The 18,573-nt window shown below is 44.9% G+C and overlaps 1 protein-coding gene across 1 annotated transcript; it reads left to right on the top strand.

The window, feature by feature from the left end:
- The first annotated feature begins 7,630 nt into the window (after positions 1-7,630).
- LOC124680833 (putative E3 ubiquitin-protein ligase RING1a) lies at positions 7,631-14,678 on the top strand. The gene is made up of 10 exons (XM_047215873.1): positions 7,631-7,808; positions 7,915-7,996; positions 9,134-9,192; positions 12,458-12,539; positions 12,672-12,792; positions 12,886-12,927; positions 13,034-13,570; positions 13,940-14,047; positions 14,139-14,336; positions 14,440-14,678. Exons 1-10 carry the CDS (start codon positions 7,631-7,633, stop codon positions 14,470-14,472), a joined length of 1,440 nt encoding a protein of 479 aa, XP_047071829.1. The 3' UTR covers positions 14,473-14,678.
- The last annotated feature ends 3,895 nt before the right edge of the window (positions 14,679-18,573 follow it).

Below are 18,573 nucleotides of genomic sequence, written 5' to 3'. Positions count from 1 at the left end.
AAATATCTAGATTCTAGAGATCAATCATGCAAACCAAATTTTAACAAGCTCTATGTAGTTATTCATTAATGAGTACAAGGTACATGATGCAAGAGCTTAAACAAGATCTATATGAGCACAACAATTGCCAAGTATCACTTTATTCAAGACATTAAACCATTTACCACATGCGGCATTTTCCGTTTCCAACCATATAGCAATGAATGAAATAGTTCAACTTTCGCAATGAACACAAAAGATAAAGCTAAGAACACATGTGTTCATACGAAACAGCGGAGCGTGTCTCTCTCCCAAACAAAGAATGCTAGGATCCGATTTTATTCAAACAAAAACAAAAAATAAAAACAAACAGACGCTCCAAGTAAAGCACATAAGATGTAACGGAATAAAAATATAGTTTCACTAGAGAAACCTGATAAGTTGTCGATGAAGAAGGGATGCCTTGGGCATCCCCAAGCTTAGACGCTTGAGTCTTCTTAAAATATGCAGGGATGAACCACGGGGGCATCCCCAAGCTTTGACTTTTCACTCTTCTTGATCATATTGTATCATCCTCCTCTCTTGACCCTTGAAAACTTCCTCCACACCAAACTCGAAACAAACTCATTAGAGGGTCAGTGCATAATTCATATATTCAGAGGTGACATAATCATTCTTAACACTTCTGAACATTGCACAAAGCTACTGAAAGTTAATGGAACAAAGAAATCCATCAAACATAGCAAAAGAGGCAATGCGAAATAAAAGGCAGAATCTGTCAAAACAGAACAGTTCGTAAAGACGAATTTTAAAGTGGCACCAGACTTTCTCAGATGAAAATGCCCAAATTGAATGAAAGTTGCGTACATATCTGAGGATCACGCACGTAAATTGGCAGATTTTTTTGATTTTTATACAGAGACTACTGCTCAAATTCGTGACAGCAAGAAATATGTTCCTGCGCAGTAATCCAAATCTAGTATTGGCTTTACTATCAAAGACTTTACTTGGCACAACAATGCAATAAAATAAAGATAAGGAGAGGTTGCTACAGTAGTAAACAACTTCCAAGACTCAAATATAAAATAAAGTGCAGAAGTAAAATAATGGGTTGTCTCCCATAAGCGCTTTTCTTTAACGCCTTTCAGCTAGGCGCAGAAAGTGTGAATCAAGTATTATCAAGAGATGAAGCATTACCTCGGGCATTGCGCCCACCTTTCTTATTCTTTTTCTTACCCTTTGATTTAGGGAATACATGTCTACCTCCTGGCGTAGAGGTGAATTTTAGGGTGCCTTCTCCCACATCTATGACTGCTCCCAATAGTTTCAACAGGGATCTTCCGAGTGTGATTTGTCCTGTTCCTACACAATCAATAACAAGATAATCAGTCGATATTGTTCTTCCAAGAATGGTTGTATGCACACCCCCGGCTATTCCCTTAGGAGTTATAACGAGTTATCAATAAGAGTTATTCCTTCTCCCCTTCAACGAGTCCCCAAAGTGTCAAAGATTCATAAATACTCTTAGGCATAAGGCAAAATTCAGACATAATATCACAATTGGCATGAAAAGTTTCACCACCTATAACAATTTTAATAGTAGGGTCCCATATTGAAGGTTCGAGTTCACCAAAACTTGATCAAGACGGTTACGAACATAACTATAATTTTTTTCCAAGCAAGATGCACTTGTCTCAAGAGTGTTTAATCTATTATAAATGCTAATAAGAGCTGAATCAAAGTTATTAGCTGAACTATGTGATGCAACCAATTTTTTTATGGCATTAAAAGCTTGATCACCGTCGCAATGAAGGAAATCTCCTCCCACTACAGCATCCAAGGCATATCTATAGCGAATCATAAGCCCGAAATAAAAGTTACCAAGGAGCAAACTTAGAGTCATTTGAGGTTCAGCTTTACGATAAGAATCAAAAATTCTGGACCAAGCATCTTTAAAACTCTCCTCATCCCCTTGTTTAAAAGTGAAGACTAATTCCTCAGGTGAAGAAGTAACAGGCGCAGAGCTAGACATGATAATAAAAGTAAAATGCAAGTAACTAATTTTTTTGTGTTTTTGATATAGAGAGCAAGACAGTAAATAAAGTAAAACTAGCAACTAATTTTTTTTGTGTTTTGATATAATGCAGCAAACAAAGCAGTAAATAAAATAAAGCAAGACAAAAACAAAGTAAAGAGATTGGAAGTGGAGACTTCCTTGCACGTGTCTTGATCTCCCCGGCAACGGCGCCAGAAAAAGAGCTTGATGCGTGTAGTCGACACGTCAGTTGGGAACCCCAAGAGGAAGGTGTGATGCGTACAGTAGCAAGTTTTCCCTCAGAAAGAAACCAAGGTTTATCGAACCAGTAGGAGCCAAGAAGCACGTTGAAGGTTGATGGCGGAGGAGTGTAGTGCGGCGCAACACCAGGGATTCCGGCGCCAATGGAACCTGCACAACACAATCACAGAACTTTGCCCCAACGTAACAGTGAGGTTGTCAATCTCACCGGCTTGCTGTAAACAAAGGATTAGATGTATAGTGTGGATGATGATGGTTGTTTGCGAAGAACAGTAAAGAGCAATTGCAGTAGATTGTATTTCAGATGTAAAGAATAGGACCGGGGTCCACAGTTCACTAGTGGTTCATAAGATAGCAGATGTTGGGTGAACAAATTACAGTCGGGCAATTGACAAATAAAGAAGGCATAACAATGCACATACATATATCATGATGAGTACTATGAGATTTAATCAGGGCATTACGACAAAGTACATAGACCGCTATCCAGCATGCATCTATGCCTAAAAAGTCCACCTTCGAGGTTATCATCCGAACCCCCTCCGGTATTAAGTTGTAAACAACGGACAATTGCATTAAGTATGGTGCGTAATGTAATCAACACAAATATCCTTAGACAAAGCATCGATATTTTATCCCTAGTGGCAACAAGCACATCCACAACCTTAGAACTTTCGTCACTCGTCCCAGATTTAATGGAGGCATGAACCCACTATCGAGCATAAATACCCCCTCTTGGAGTCACAAGTATCAACTTGGCCGGAGCCTCTACTAGCAACGGAGAGCATGCAAGAACATAAATAACATATATGATAGATTGATAATCAACTTGACATAGTATTCAATATTCATCGGATCCCAACAAACACAACATGAAGGATTACAAATAGATGATCTTGATCATGATAGGCAGCTCACAAGATCTAACATGATAGCACAATGAGGAGAAGACGACCATCTAGCTACTTCTATGGACCCATAGTCCAGGGGTGGACTACTCACACATCGATCCGGAGGCGATCATGGCGATGAAGAGACCTCCGGGAGATGATTCCCCTCTCCGGCAGGGTGCCGGAGGCGATCTCCTGAATCCCCCGAGATGAGATTGGCGGCGGCGGCGTCTCTGGAAGGTTTTCCGTATCGTGGCTCTCGGTACTGGGGGTTTCGCGACGGAGGCTTTATGTAGGCGGAAGGGCAGGTCAAGAGGCGCCACGGGGGCCCCACACAACAGGGCCGCGCGGGCCCCTTGCTGGCCGCGCCGCCCTGTTGTGGCCGCGCCTCGTGGCCCCACTTCGTCTCTCCCTCGGACTTCTGGAAGCTTCGTGCAAAAATAGGACCCTGGGCGTTGATTTCGTCCAATTTCAAGAATATTTCCTTACTAGGATTTCTGAAACCAAAAACAGCAGAAAACATCAACTAGCTCTTCGGCATCTCGTCAATAGGTTTGTGCCGCAAAATGCATAAATATGACATATAATCTGTATAAAACATGTGAGTATCATCATAAAAGTAGCATGGAACATAAGAAATTATAGATACGTTTGGGACGTATCAGTGAACTCACCCACCGGCCTTAAGAAGGTGATGATGGATAGCTTACTGTGAAGGACTTGCCAGCTGATCCACTGAGGCGATGATCTGTATCTCCGCCCTCCTCTTCCCGATTCTCTTCTACAATATCGTTGTGATTGCCGAAGATGATATCTCCACGAGCCCACGAGAGGCGTCACACACCAGCGAACGGTGCTAAGGACGATGAGCCCTTGTCAGACCATGGCCTTCGGTGAGACGAGGTCCTCTTCATCATCTCTCTCTAGCATGATCACCTAAAATCACCCTCCCGACCGCCAAGTGTCCCTAATAGCTCCATCGTTTGTCTACCAATGACACCTACTAGTTTTCGAGACCGAGTATAAAATGTTCTTTCACATGATTAGGAACAAATGTCTTAATTGATCAAGATATATGGAAAATTTTCTTTCTATCATGCAGGGTAGTTTGCATTCTTTCATCCCGTCCTTTTGTGTTTTAATCCGTGTGGTTTTTACGAAACATGATGAAATCATGAAACATATAAAAACGAATCATAAAGCATGATACCAATGGATCAGACATGCACGCCAGATTCGTCGATCTTAAGATATATGCCAATATCACGTTTGTAAATCCTAACCCTAGTTTTTTTTTGCGAGGAACCCTAACCCTAGTTAGCCCACCACTAAGAGACAACCGGGCCAATTAGCTACTTCATGATTAGACATGCAAATTTTAGACAACTTTGTTGGGATGGAGGGAGTAGAAAAATGATATCAACTCTCAAACAATAATCCTAGACTTACGGACTGATAGGCTTACGGAAAGATTACAGACGAACGTGGCCGAAAATGGTTGGGTGAAATTTTATCCCTTGCTGAAAAACCGGGAGTGGTTTGTAGTTTCACCCATTCTTGCTATGTCACGTTATAGGTTCGTAAGAGATTTCCGTAAAACCTGTCCGTAGGTGTAGCATTACTCGACCTTAAATACTTTGCAACGAAATTCTTAAAAACTTCCTAACGAAAATGTCCGGGTCATGCACCTTGTGATGGATTACCGTTCTTGCCGTTCAAATAAACTCGAACTACACCTTTACTTCATCTCAAGTTTTCAACCCTACATCAAAGTGGGGTACCAAACCACTTGACACGAGTTCAGAACTACGGCTACGCGAATTCAGAAAAACGGCTCGCATATCTCGGCGAAGACGGCAGGTGTGCCGCGCGCCGGCTAGCAAGTCCCGTGCGCCGTCCGCTTCTTCCTTGGCCCCTTCTTCGCTGGCCCTCGCGCGATCGTCAAATCCGGTCAGGCCACACGCACGCTACAAATGCATCCCTCAGACCTGGCCTGACCCTCCTCCTCTTCCTCTCCCTGCCGCACTTCCACCCTCTCCACGGAACCACCACCCGCTCCCCCCAACGCCCAGGGAAAGCCGCCGCGCGGTCGAGAACCCCGCCGCGGACCCCAGACCGGAGGACGGAATGGCCGCCCGGAAGCGCCCGCTCCCGCCGCCCGCCTACGACGACCACTCGCACGGCCACGTCGGAGTCCGCCGCGCCGCCACCAGCCGCGGCGGAGGCGCGGCCTCGCATGGGTCCTCGGACGGCGAACTCGCTCCGCGTCGGGCGACCCGCTACGGCGGTAAGACGAAGGGCGCCGACATCTCTGTCTCTCGATGCACGCGCGCGGGCATCGCGTTCGATGGCATGGGGCTGTGGGCATCTCTAAGTGGCCTCGTCCGTGCTTGATTGGTTGCGCAGATCCCGACGCGGAAGGTGGGCGTGGAGGAGGAGGCGGAAGCGGCAACGGCAGCGAGTCGTCTCTGAGCGCCGGCGACGAGGACGACGACTAGTAAGCCTTCCCTCCCCCGTGGCTCCATGCTCCCTTCTCCTCTGCTGGGCCCGTGCTCCCTGCTCTCTTCTCCTCTGCTGGGCCTTGCCCGTCAAGGCGATCCGATCTCCTTGCTGCTTCATGTCTCGTGCAGTCGTGGGCTAGCCTAGCTCCGCTGCTGTGACTCTGGCCAACGGCGAGATACATGGCCGAGCTGGTGAGCTCAGGTCTCAGGAGAGTAGTGGTCTGCAAGTATACAACCACGATGCTCGATGATTGCCTCGTTCCAATTTGTCCGTGGTTTGGTCCGTGGTCTTTGGGAGAGCTGATTATCCTAGCAGCATAAACATTGAACGCATGATCGTGCATTATGATAGTGTGCATGCCTTCGCCGTTATGCCTGTCGCCACACCAGCGGCGGCGTGTCGCTCCTTGTCCTTCACGACTGTAACCTCTGATTTCACATCTCCTGCGACCTGCGTTCGGCCATCTCTTAAAACAGGCATGGAGCTGCTGAATGCAAGATCAGCCTGGTGTTTCCTGGAGTCACTGATTAATTTGTTGGTTGCGCCAACACTGCTATCTGGAGATCTGGAGTTCCCAGTTCATGACCTTTCTTTGAACTTTTCTAGTTCATGGCTTCTGTTAGGACTAGTTTTTAGAGTATGGACTTCTGCTATGAATCCATAAATTATTTTTCATGAATAGAGTCGTCGTCCCTACCATACTTTCGGGTACTGATTTTACGAGAACAACACTTACCAATCAGGCAACGACAATTTGCAACTTCAGAAGCGAATGGCATATCGCTGTCGCTTCACTTGTCAGACATTCTGACACTGGCTTAGTGATCTGACGAGTTGCAGTTAGAATCTACTAGTATACTGCTTAGCCTGTGACGTACTCGGCACTGGATATATAATCCGGGAGTTTCAACGTCATTCGGAGTAGAAAGTCAAGCAATTAATTAAGTCTAGCTGTGTTCATGATCCTCTTATAACCTAGACAGAGACTGTTTCTTCCATCCCAATAGCGCTGCATCTTTGATCTTTCAGTTCTGTTTCATTTTTTTTTTGGAAGCTAGAAGTAGATGTTTTGTGGCTCCAGTTATATCATTTTCGATTAAAAAAAGTGTGTTCACTTCCATTTTCGGTATTCCTCGTTCTATACTACATGATGTCATGATCATTTTTTCCGAGAGAGAAAGCACGATGAAGTGCATAACCAGAAGGAACATTGTTACTGACAGTGTATATTTACCGCGCTGGCTAGTGTTCTTGTCTGAGAAAACACAAGTCAAAACTCTACACTCTTCCTCCTATTCTATGGATAGCAAACTCTGTTGCTTTTGTCTGTCCATCTTGAATGCGTTTGTTCTACGAGCTGAATGACATATATATATCACCTTATCAACGGATCGTCAAAGTTCAGCTTGATTGATTTCCGTCGACCGGCGGATGGCTCCGGTAGAGCGCCGGCGGGTTGCCGGTTGCACAAAACCGGCGTCCCAGTACAGTCAGTGTTCACGCGTGTCCGTCTTGTTCGTTGATCCACCCATATACCAGATGGAGCCGCCGGCATGGAAGTACGGCCGCCCTCCGCTTTGCCCCCACGCAGCTGCAACAATCGGAGCCACGCCCAGAAGCACGGCGGCCTGCATGTCCTTCGCGCCGCTCGCTGCCGGCCTCGCTCCCGATCTCTCACGCGATTCCCCGAGACGAAGTAGCCAGGAGATAGTAGATATACACGACCGGGACGACCGAGCACGACACAAACACGCATCGAGCTCCTTATTTATTTCCGCAAGTCCTCCTCTCTCTTTCTCCGCCCCCTGCAGCCTCCCTTCCATCCCGGCTCCCGCACCCACCTGGCCACCACCTCTTCCAGTCGTCCTCCCCGTCGGCCGCCACATCCCTCTGCCCCTCCCCTCTCCCGGACGCCCCGCGGGGCCGCCTCGCCGGAATCCGAGGGCCGGGATCCTACGCCAGAATGCCCTCGCAGAAGCGCCAGCTCCCTTCGCCGTCCTCCAAACCCCGCGACCACGTGGAGGAGGCCAACGGGACGGCGGATGCTTCCACAGCCGGCGGCGGAGGGGGAGGGCTCCGCCTGGTGCCCGGCGGAGGCGCCGCCAATCGGGCCACCGACCCGCAGCCGCAGCGCGTACGCGGTGAGCATCGGGACCTACCGTATCTCGCAATCGCCTGCTACTCTGCATGTTTCGGTGTGAGTATCGCTAAGAAGCATGTGTGTCCTATTTCTTATGGGTTCGGCAGATTCAGGAAGCCCCAAACGCGGCGGAGGCGGCGGCGCGTACAGCGACAGCGAATCGTCGCAGAGCGACGGCGGCATGGACGAGTGAGTCTTCCCTCCTCCCCTCCCTCAGGTCTCTCCCGGCTCCGGCCCTATCCCGGCCTTCCGGTATCGTGGATCCCGTGTGGCTTTCTACGCGATTTATTGTCGGTTGCCCTGCTCCCATGCTCCGTGTCCTCGAGTCCTACCCCGCTCCCTCCTATCCTATTCCCACCCACCCACGGCGGTGAATCTGCGAGGTGACTGGTGGGCTCGGTTGGCTGCCTGCTAGACTTCCGGAGAAGCGATTCTGGTCGCTTCGTTCGTATGATCACTTCGTCAACCAACAGTCTCGCATCCTGTTTCTTCGAGCTATGCGTACGATCTCTTTGATGGTGTATGCATGCTTCCATCATACTGGACGCCACGCCATAGCCATGACGGAGATTCCTGGGAATAATATTCGGGCTCAGCCTAGACACCCAGCTGTGCAAGCTACCTGTCTGTGCTACACTCTTATGTTGGACTGGGGTCACCACTTGCATCTGAAGCCTAATAAGCTGCTCTGCTTGTCTCATCGTTCTTGCTCTAAATTCGCTATTCCGTTGCTGTTTTTTTGGCGGCTGTGTGTTTATAAGTTCTCATAGCTTGTGACCAGCTTCTATTCGGAAGTCTTCCTTAGCTGGTCTAGATGATTTCCCGTTGATGTTACCTTACTACTTTGGTCAGGTGTCCTCACGTTGTCTACGAATGCAGCTTTAGGTGTTCTAACTCTGTTTTTGGCACACCACAACAGACTTTCTTTTTTCATATGGAATTTTCCTACTAGTTCTTCCACACACAACACATAGCACTTCGGTAACATGCTCTTCAACCAGTAGCCTTATAGAAGATGCAAATGCTGTGGAAATCTATCTGGTGCAATGTTGGAGATCAGGGTTGGTCTTAAGAACACATTTGGTATTATTTTATTCAGATGTCTTATGGATCTATGCCATTGCCACATGACTCTGTAGGCAAGCACCTGCAGGTTATATGTTATTATTTGGTGTTAAGTTTGTAGTCAGCTATATTTTCAAGCTAATGCTACTGCTTTATATTGAACTGTTCAACCAAACCTCAGATCATAAGGTTGATATATGGTGAACGGTTTGATGTTAATCTCACGCAGCTTGAAGCTTACATGAACTGTTTTCTCCACAGGTTTATACTAGTGAAATTAGCTGAAATACGGAAGGAAGTCCAGTGCCCTATTTGTTTAGGTATGTATACATGTTGCCATTTTGCTTAGAGATTCGGATTCCATATTGCTTTTCTGAATGCTAACATGGAAGCTCCTGAACATGCTAAGGCTGGTGCCAACGCACCGCCCCGCTCCCGCCCCGCCACGTCAGCTTTTGGCCCACTCTCACCCCACTCTCACCCCACTCTCACCACACGGTGCCAATGCATGGGCTATAGTCCCCACTCTCACTTCTCTCTCCTCCACATCACCATTTCTTTTCTACATTAAGTTATTTCACTCGATTTTGTTTAGACATTCAAAATAATGCAAGAAAATATTTTATTCAACTTAAAATATTTCCGATTACATAATAATTAATAAATTGCATAATAAATATTAAAAATTACATAATAAATAAAAATTCTACTCTTCTTCCTCTTGGTTCTGCTCCTCCTCCTCGTCGTCATCATCTTCCAGACCAAGCTCTTTTTCCACCATCTTCATGGCCTTCGCATGTTTGCGCTTTTCTGCTTCGTTCATGTCGACGGTTGATCGGTCTTTCATTTTGTTCCATTGCTTGAATAGCTTAGCCTTCACTAAACTCTTCATCATGGTACTCATCGCGAAGGATTTACTTCCTACCTCACTGCTTGATGAGGTTTCCTTCCCCTTCCTCCTGCCCTTACGTACCGCGGTCTTGGCCCTATCGCGGCCCATTGGACGCTCTTCCTCCGTGTCGCCTGTCGCGTCGCTAGAGCTGAACTCACCATCAGGTCCTAGACGGATTCTCTTGGAACTCGGAGTCGGTTCCACTACCAGGACCATGTTGTCCTTTCCACTTCGCTTCATTTTTTACAGCATTCCACCGAGTGGAGCTTTATGAACGGCCCCGTCACTCTTTTGTCTGCGGCGTACCTCTCCATTGCCGCCTTCATGACCATATCATCGTCTGCTCCACTCTGACGCATATTTGTTTCTTGGATGTGGTATGCGTTGAACAGGGACACCTCCTTGTAAAGTACCAGTTTCTCCTCTTCCGGGACAGTCCAGTCAAGCCTCTTTGCACGCGGTGGTACGATTGTTTCCGCGGCATTGGACTCGGAGCTTGGAGCTTCGGAAGGTGGTGGGGGTACGGACCATATGGCGCGTATGGATACGGAGGTGGAGGGTATGACCCGTACGAAGGTGGTGGGTAGGGGGGTACAATGCCACTCCCGCTACCTACAGGTGGAGCATTTGGAGGTGCTTGGGGGTATGGATACGGAGGCGGAAGAAATGAACCATATGGCCCCGGAGGCGCCGGAGGTGGAGCGTATGAGCCATATGGCCCCGGAGGTGGTGCGCCGGGGGACCATAAAACTCGGGGAATCGGCGAAGAAGCTACATTGCTGCGACGATGCGTCGGAGAGGCACCTTCGAGGTCTATTGGTGACCCGTCTTGCATCAGATCCGTGAACGAAAAATCTGGTGGAGTCCAACCGGACATGGTGGAGAAGTTGAGAGAGGGAAGGTGATGAATGGAGATGAGATGGGTGTGGAGTGTGAGTGAAAAATATGGGGGTATATGGGGGTATTTATAGGGGTGGAGCTGAAAATTTGAACCAGCAACGGCTAGCTGACATGGACCAATCGCGTCGCGGCACGTCAGCTAGCCGTTGGGCACTGCCGCCCCACTCCCGCCCCGCTCCCGCCCACTCTCGCCCGCCTCCAGCCCGCCTCCAGCCCGCCTCTCGCCCGCCTCCAGCCCGCCTCCCGCCCGCCTGCCTCCCGCCCCACCCCGCCATCGCGCCGCCCCGCCTCCCGCCCCTCTCCCGCCTCCCTCCCGCCGCCAACGCGGGCGCCAGCCGGGCGGGAGCGGGCGCTACCGCCGGGCGCCCCCGCCGGCGCCCCTCCCTCCCGTCCCGCCCGCCTCCAGACCGCCTCCCGCCCCGCCCCGGGCGGTAGCGCCCCGGCTACCGCCCGCGTTGGCACCAGCCTAATGCACATACGCCTTATGTCTACATACATATTTAAACATTTTATCACTGCATAATAACCTAGCATATTCAGTAGCCCACCTGTTTCATTCGTGCTGCTGCGTATATTATATTTCCCTCTAATATTTGTTGCCTTCTGATTGTCAGTGTATCTTTGATAATCTTCTGGGCATCAATTAGTTGTCTCGTCTGTTTTTCCTTACATATGCAAGTTTAAGGGTAGTTGTAATAGTTTTTTTATACTGTGTGATTACATAGCACAGCTAAGTTGAAACCACAGTCTGCATCGTAAGGACTTTCCAGTTTTGCTTCCTTCGTAGGTGAAGGCATCTACATCGAAGGAACTATAGTCGTTTCAATTGTCGATACTAGTTACCTGTTCAGGAGAAACTAATCCTGAACCTTTCTTTAGTATTATTGTATGATCATTCTTCTACCATGCATAATTGTTTTACATGCGCTGTACCAAATGTATATCTTATTGTTTGACTGAATCAGTGCCACTTTCTGTCGAGTAGCATTTTTCTAAGCACCATGACACCTACACCCCACACATCTTTTTGAGACTTTCAGTGAACAATTATTTTTTGAAAATAAATATCTACACCATGTAGTACAAAAGTTATATTGACCTGAAATATTTGAGATTAATATGTTGTGCTATTTGAGAGATACAAAAAAGATAAATTTTGAAGAATCTTGTATTCACATATATTTGCTACCATTTGCTATTTTTGTGTAGGCCATGTACTATAAGTTTTTCTCTGAATTTTTTTGTGTAACATAGTCTAATCTTGTACTGCACTCATCCCTTTTTGTAGTTTTTTTTGTTTTTATTTACTATTTTTCAAAAAAAAATCAAAAGTTAGTGAGGGACTGATGGTGTAGGAGTCATGGGACTCATGGTGCTCACTCGCAACTTTTCCCTTTCTCATGCTGATGGTATTATTTACTATATTCTGTAGTGTGCCTCTTCTAGTTCAGAGTCAGTCCATCTCTAATTTCTCTAGTATACGTTATGCAGTCTAGCTTCCTATGTTACATCTGATGGCATAACTTCCTACCTGGGTACAAATCTTTGACGCAGTTGATATCCCTTTTCATTTTACAAAAGTTCGCAAAGTAGTTTTTTTTATCTGAGTTTAATACAAATTTAGTGTGTTGGATAAAAATTATAAAGAAATATAAGTGAAAATATTATAGTCACTTGCTACACCTTATATTGCTCGCGTTTACTAAGTTTCAGATATAGTGCTGTTCTACATATGTAATGTTTCATTCGATGAAGATATGACAGACACCAAATTTTGTCCTTCAAATTTACAGGCATTATCCGGAAGACAAGAACAGTTATGGAATGTTTGCACCGTTTCTGCAGGGATTGCATTGATAAATCTATGCGGCTAGGGTATGATGCCAAACATATTTTTTCTACAAGCTTGTCATGTTATTAATTTTCACAATGGGAAATTCACAAACTAATTCTGTGCTGCAAGTTATGAAAAAAAAGCATATTTGACAGTACAAACTGGTTTTGCAGAAATAATGAGTGCCCAGCATGCCGCACTCATTGTGCGAGCAGACGTTCTTTGAGGGATGATCCTAATTACGATGCATTGATTGCAACCTTGTACCCAGATATTGATAAGTACGAGGAAGAGGTGATGTCTATGTTACACTGTCAGCGTTTAGTTTATCTTATTTAGCCCCATTTAGCTCTTCTCGCCATGCTTCTCATATACTTGAGGCTTCAGGAATTTGCTTTCAGTGAAGAGGAGAAGACTCGGAACAAGAAGGTAATCTTATCTGCTGGGTAATAAGTAATAATCAAGGAACATACTCATGCAAAGTTTAGCTTCCTTTTCATTATTATTTTTCATCAATGTCATTTTTTCATGGAAGATTCAAGCAACCATTGAAGAAACGGTTCGAAAACAGTCAGAGGCCATGGGTAAGAAAAGTTCCACAGCAAAAGCCACTGCCAATGCTTTTGCAAGGAAGTACAGGAGAAATGTGCGAACACGTGGGAGAGGTAGAACTGTTGCTCGTGATATTGTCCATGCTGTCTCCGATGATGAGGGTAGAAAAGAAGTAAATTCTAATGATGCCAGCAAAGACCCGTCTTCTGCTGATAACCACTCTCCAGATTTAAAGCAGAAAAGAGGTAGAAAGAGGCCTGCACCACTACCTTCTCCTGTTAGAACCATGGGTATTGCCACTAGTGACCATGGATCTGAGGAGAATGATGAACTAGTATCTGTAAAAGAAAATTTCACCACCTCTCCATTGCGGGGAGAGATGCTCGCATGGGGCAAAAATGGTACGCGAAGCCAAACTCGATATGGCAATGTTGGCGGCTTAAATGGCAGGCTTGGAAAGAGCGGACGTGTTGCGAAATTAGTCGAGCACCTGCGTACAACTGATGAAATGGATAAAGAGGTACTTCTAGAGCATGACATTATATCAATTCTGTTTTTTTAGGATAAAGTTATTTATAATCAAGAAATTACTGATAAACTGGAACTTGTTGCAAAAGGATCACTTCAAAGAGGGTCAAAATCATATGTTTCCGTACTCAGGCATCATGCTTGGTAGTATTGCTAGCCTTTTCTGCATAGTAAGATGCATTCAATGGCAATGTATTCCTCTGATATATGTATCTTCTCTTGTTCCAGTAGTTTTGCCAGATAGGTCTGTATGAACTAACAGAACTCAACTGGAACGTATAAAGAAGCCTGTGCTACATTGGTTGTAGATATACTTTATTTTTAATTTAGACTTGAGGGCGTTCATACTATTTCCTTGCAGTTCAACTTGTATCTTGTTCTCCTTCCTCTTGATGGACAAACAACACCTAAATTGGAAAAGCCCTATCTAAGTTGTCAACCAACTGTATCCATTCGACATCTTGTACAGGTGATTGCTTGCCTCTCTCAGTCTTCTCTTTTTGGACTATTGTAGTTTATGTGGTCCAAATCAAATAACCAGGTTATTTTTATGTTCTTAGCTCATTGCTCTCCAGTTGTCTCGCCAAGTTGAAGAACTTGAGATATACATAAGGATGGACCTCCACAGAAGAGGTGTTGCAACGGACTCAAGTTCTGCTGAGACAAAACTGCGGCTACTTGATGGCTTGGAAAGATTGAGAGAAGATAAACTTCTTTCTGATCTTCACCCTTCATTTGCCTCTGGTCGCAATGATCTGGTAAGAACCAACCATGAACCAAGTTTAGCGTCGTATATGCTTGTTCCTTGTTGTGCTGTCTGATAAGATTACATTTTCCTTAACTTCAATTGCCACATGACAGGAATTGTTATATGCTTTGAAAACTCAAGACTAGATCAATTTAGTGGCTTGACTCAATGCGGGAATTACGTTGAGTCTTCTTCTGGATATGTAAAAAAGCAGTGAGAATGTGCTAAATGGGAAAATCTTTCTTTTTCTCATGTGTTCTTGTTTAGATTTGTATATTGTCTTTGTAATATATAGATAGATCTTCATGTGTTAATTCGTTGGGTTGATAATATCATTGATAGTTTTAAATTAGTAAATTAAGCTGTGTCTTATTAGTTTCTTACCGAGTCATATCATTTATATCACCTAGTGGGATCATGGATAATTAGAAGCTGATGGTGATAAAGAAAAATCATTTGTTGTTTTTCTGGTTCAGCGCTCTTCTATCTACCTATATCTTCAGTCTGCCACTATACTTTCACCCAGTGGCGAACACAAGTTACTGATTGACAGATCTGCGGCTTAGAGCATATCTAACTAGTGCCCTATAAGTTATGCATCACCAAAAACTGGAATTTAGGTCACATGTGCAGTTTTTGGTTTACGAGATGATGCAAAATAAGGCATGGCTGCCACACAACCACCTTTACAATTGCATACATTTATGAAACAAATGAAACTTGGTCTACAAATAGTTCAACAAGTAGCACACGAATCATCACACAAGCAACATCAAATTCATCACATAAAACATGACATATATATAAACCTAGTGGTTTTGTTGGTCATTCCACCTCCACCACTTCTCAATGAGATCCCTTTAAAGATAATCGTGCACACCCGAATCTCAAATGTTATGGTACGCATCAAGAAAGCTCGGGACTCGGTCTCCACCTCTATGATGGCCACACAGATTGGCACTTCAAGTCTTATTTGTCATATACCTCATTCTTCCCATGCTTATCATAATGTTCATGTTATGCATGATTACACAGGCATTCATGATATATCAAAGGATCTCTTGATCTTGAAGTCTAGCCGGTGATCTCACAATAGCAAATTAGGCTTGCAAAATCCAAAATGTTTGTTCCACGTTTTACTAGCTGCCGCTTGAGCATTATGGAATTGGAGTTATTTCTTACCATGGGGCTTTGAAGTGGATTCACAAATATAACATGCTTCAGATAGATGTCATTCGCAAAGTAGTATCCTATGTGGTAGGTACGGCCACTTGCTTGAAACTCCATCATTGGTGACTCACCATTATTTAAAAAAAAAGTGACCATTGGAGAGCATTGATGACATTGCAAGAACCGGACATTCAAACAAAGCATGCCATATCCATGTCTCATAATTTGCCACTGCCTCAATTATGATAGTTGAATCCTTCTTGTCCCATCTAAATTATCCATGCCATGTTGCAGGACAGTTCTTCCACCTCCAATACATGCAATTAATGAAACCGAACATACCTAAAAAAAACCAAGTGTTGCACTCTTCTCCAATAGCCGAGCCATGTCTTGAGCATTGGGTGCTCTCAAGAACTCAGGCTCACACACTACAACCACCGCCACTACAAAGCGTGTCGCACACTTGATGCTATGCCTCTCGCACATTGCCGAGTGATCATCAACAAGATCTGTTAGAATAATTAATGCCATCACGTGCAATGTGGCAATCACCTTTTGGGAGGTGCTATTCCTAGCTCTCTGGTGCAACTCCTCGTCTGTTCGAAGGACCAATCATGGAACTTGACACACTATGCAATGCACTAGAACAAATTGAGAGTCATCCAGAATCGGCGACGAAAATATCTCAGGTACACCGGATGCTCAAGGAAGTAGTCAGACATGAGCTTGTTGTCCGCATCATTTCTTCATCTTTGAATAACCTCACGGGATGACGCGGCCATCCGGAGTGGCGGAGGAGTGGCTGAGGGGGCGGTGGAGCCGGGCAACGCCCACTGACAATCGCATGACTCGATTTGGTCACCAGCGACAATCGTGGGAGGGTGGCGGACACATGACGGGAGAGGGTGAAATGAATGTCCAGGCTAGTAGTTGGTTGTGCACGCACAACCTAGATTTGTTTTGCACCACCTGTTTGGTGATGTATATTTACATCACATAGAGGGAAAACTTAGGTCACATATAGCTACAGGTCACCTGTTGGACATTAGTTTTTTCCAAGTAATGCAAAATTTATTTCTTTACAACACCATTTGTATTATAGAGGTGCTCTTACGAGTTACTTCTCTGTTAGGCGTATGATAAACTAGCTCCCTTGCCTTCAACGAGGCTTTTGTGACTGTCCGCGGAATATCTTTCCGCGGAATATCTTTCAGCAACCGACATCGAATTGACGCACTTGGTTAGGGAAGTGGATGTACAACCCAGCCACCCAGGTTCAAGTCCCCACGGACGCAGATTTGGGTTCTTATTATTTCACAAAAAAAACACTGTAGGGGCTTCCCCTACCGTATTCCTTTCAAAAAAAAAAAAAACCGACATCGAATTGACGGAGTTAAAGAGATGGCATGTTCATCATGGCTTTTTTTTTTTATATATAAAGGTATAAGTTAGCATCATGCAGATACAAATCATACACATCGGTACAAAAAGAACACAATACAATTATGTAGCTAACTCGTAGCAACGCGATGGGAGCTTGTCCATGTAGGATAAAAATATGCTCACCGCCTACTACAACTGCCGTAAACAGATCTCTCTATATGTTGGAGAGAGGATCACAAACAAAACAAATGGAGACATAGGTAATGACCTGCAAAGAAATAAAATTTGTAAATCATATTATATTATTTCTCCGTAGCTAAAGCGACTAATTCTTTCACCGATGATAATTCTATACGCGTGATCTATTCCAGGTAATGAGTTGCAAATGTTTGCAACACTACGAGGCAGCTGGAAAATAAGTGCTTAATTGTCTCATCATGGTAACAAAACTGCATGGCAAATTTCTATGTTAATTGTGATTGCTAGGTTATCCTTGGAAAGGATAACACTTTTGCGGAGATACCACAATAAAGTTTTAGTTTGACAATACCTTCATTTTCCAGATACTTCGGTTATTATCAACTGACAATTCCGAATGAGCCAGTGCTCTGTACACCCTCATGTAGCTTCCAAAGAAATAGGCCATTTCCTTGCAATAATTGAACAACCACCAACTATCCAAGAAATGTTCCATGTTGCAAGCCTGGATCAACTAAATCTCGCATAAATGTCACATTTGGTGGAAATTCTCCAAAACCGTGGTGACTGTGTCGGTCTTGTGGCGGATGATGTTGTATAGGGGATATTGTTTCAAGAGAGAGGTTTTTCCTAGACTTTTATCCTCCCAGAATATGGTTTCTTCGTGGTCATTAGACCATATTATAAGCACGAGTACAGTGGTTTCTAATACACCCAAGACATCACCTTTGAGCCTATATACATTCTTCTTAGTCGGAAATTCAATTTGGCTCACGGATGCATATGCTTTCTCCACCCAAAAAACATATTTCTAATTGTCAAAAAATTCTAACAATCTTTTTCGCAAGGTCTAGATAAAAACATACAACACATAAACATACTACACATAATCAACATTTCATTGGAATTACATAAGAACATATTACACAATAACACTAGCAGCAAATGCAAAACCTGTCATATGGCCACAAAATCATTGATCGATCACTAAAACATGAACACCACCACCAACGAAAAATCTACATAACTATCTTAGGTGTACCACATCACATCATCTACTCTAAAATACCAACACTAGGGTTTGCTAATACTTACTGCCATCAAAGGAGCGGAGAAGGCAACGTACGACTCATAGAAGAGGAGGACGATCGCTTGCCGCCGCCGTCCTACACTGACTGGAGTAGATGGCATCGCTTATCTGATCATCAGTGAAGATTCTTCCCGGGATGAAGAGCTTGAGGGGGAGGGGGAATGGTGCGTGTGATTTGACGGTGAGCCTGAGCCAAAGGGTGTTTATATTCGAAATGGGGGATAAAGACCTCGGTCTATGCATAAGTGATGTACACCTCTTTTTTTTTACCACCAAGTTTAAATAGGGCTTGCAAATCGATAGATACGAGGTAACGTATTTTCTCCCGCTTTATTTCCACGGACGCGCGAGCTCACGCCATCTCCACCCTCACACGAGCTCGGCGCAATCTTCCCCTTTTACACGC

The sequence above is a fragment of the Lolium rigidum genome, unplaced genomic scaffold, assembly GCF_022539505.1.
Source record: "Lolium rigidum isolate FL_2022 unplaced genomic scaffold, APGP_CSIRO_Lrig_0.1 contig_29181_1, whole genome shotgun sequence".
Taxonomy (NCBI): Eukaryota; Viridiplantae; Streptophyta; class Magnoliopsida; order Poales; family Poaceae; genus Lolium; species Lolium rigidum.
Note: the sequence above shows the minus strand (reverse complement) of the source record. Positions and strands in the feature narration are given on the sequence as shown.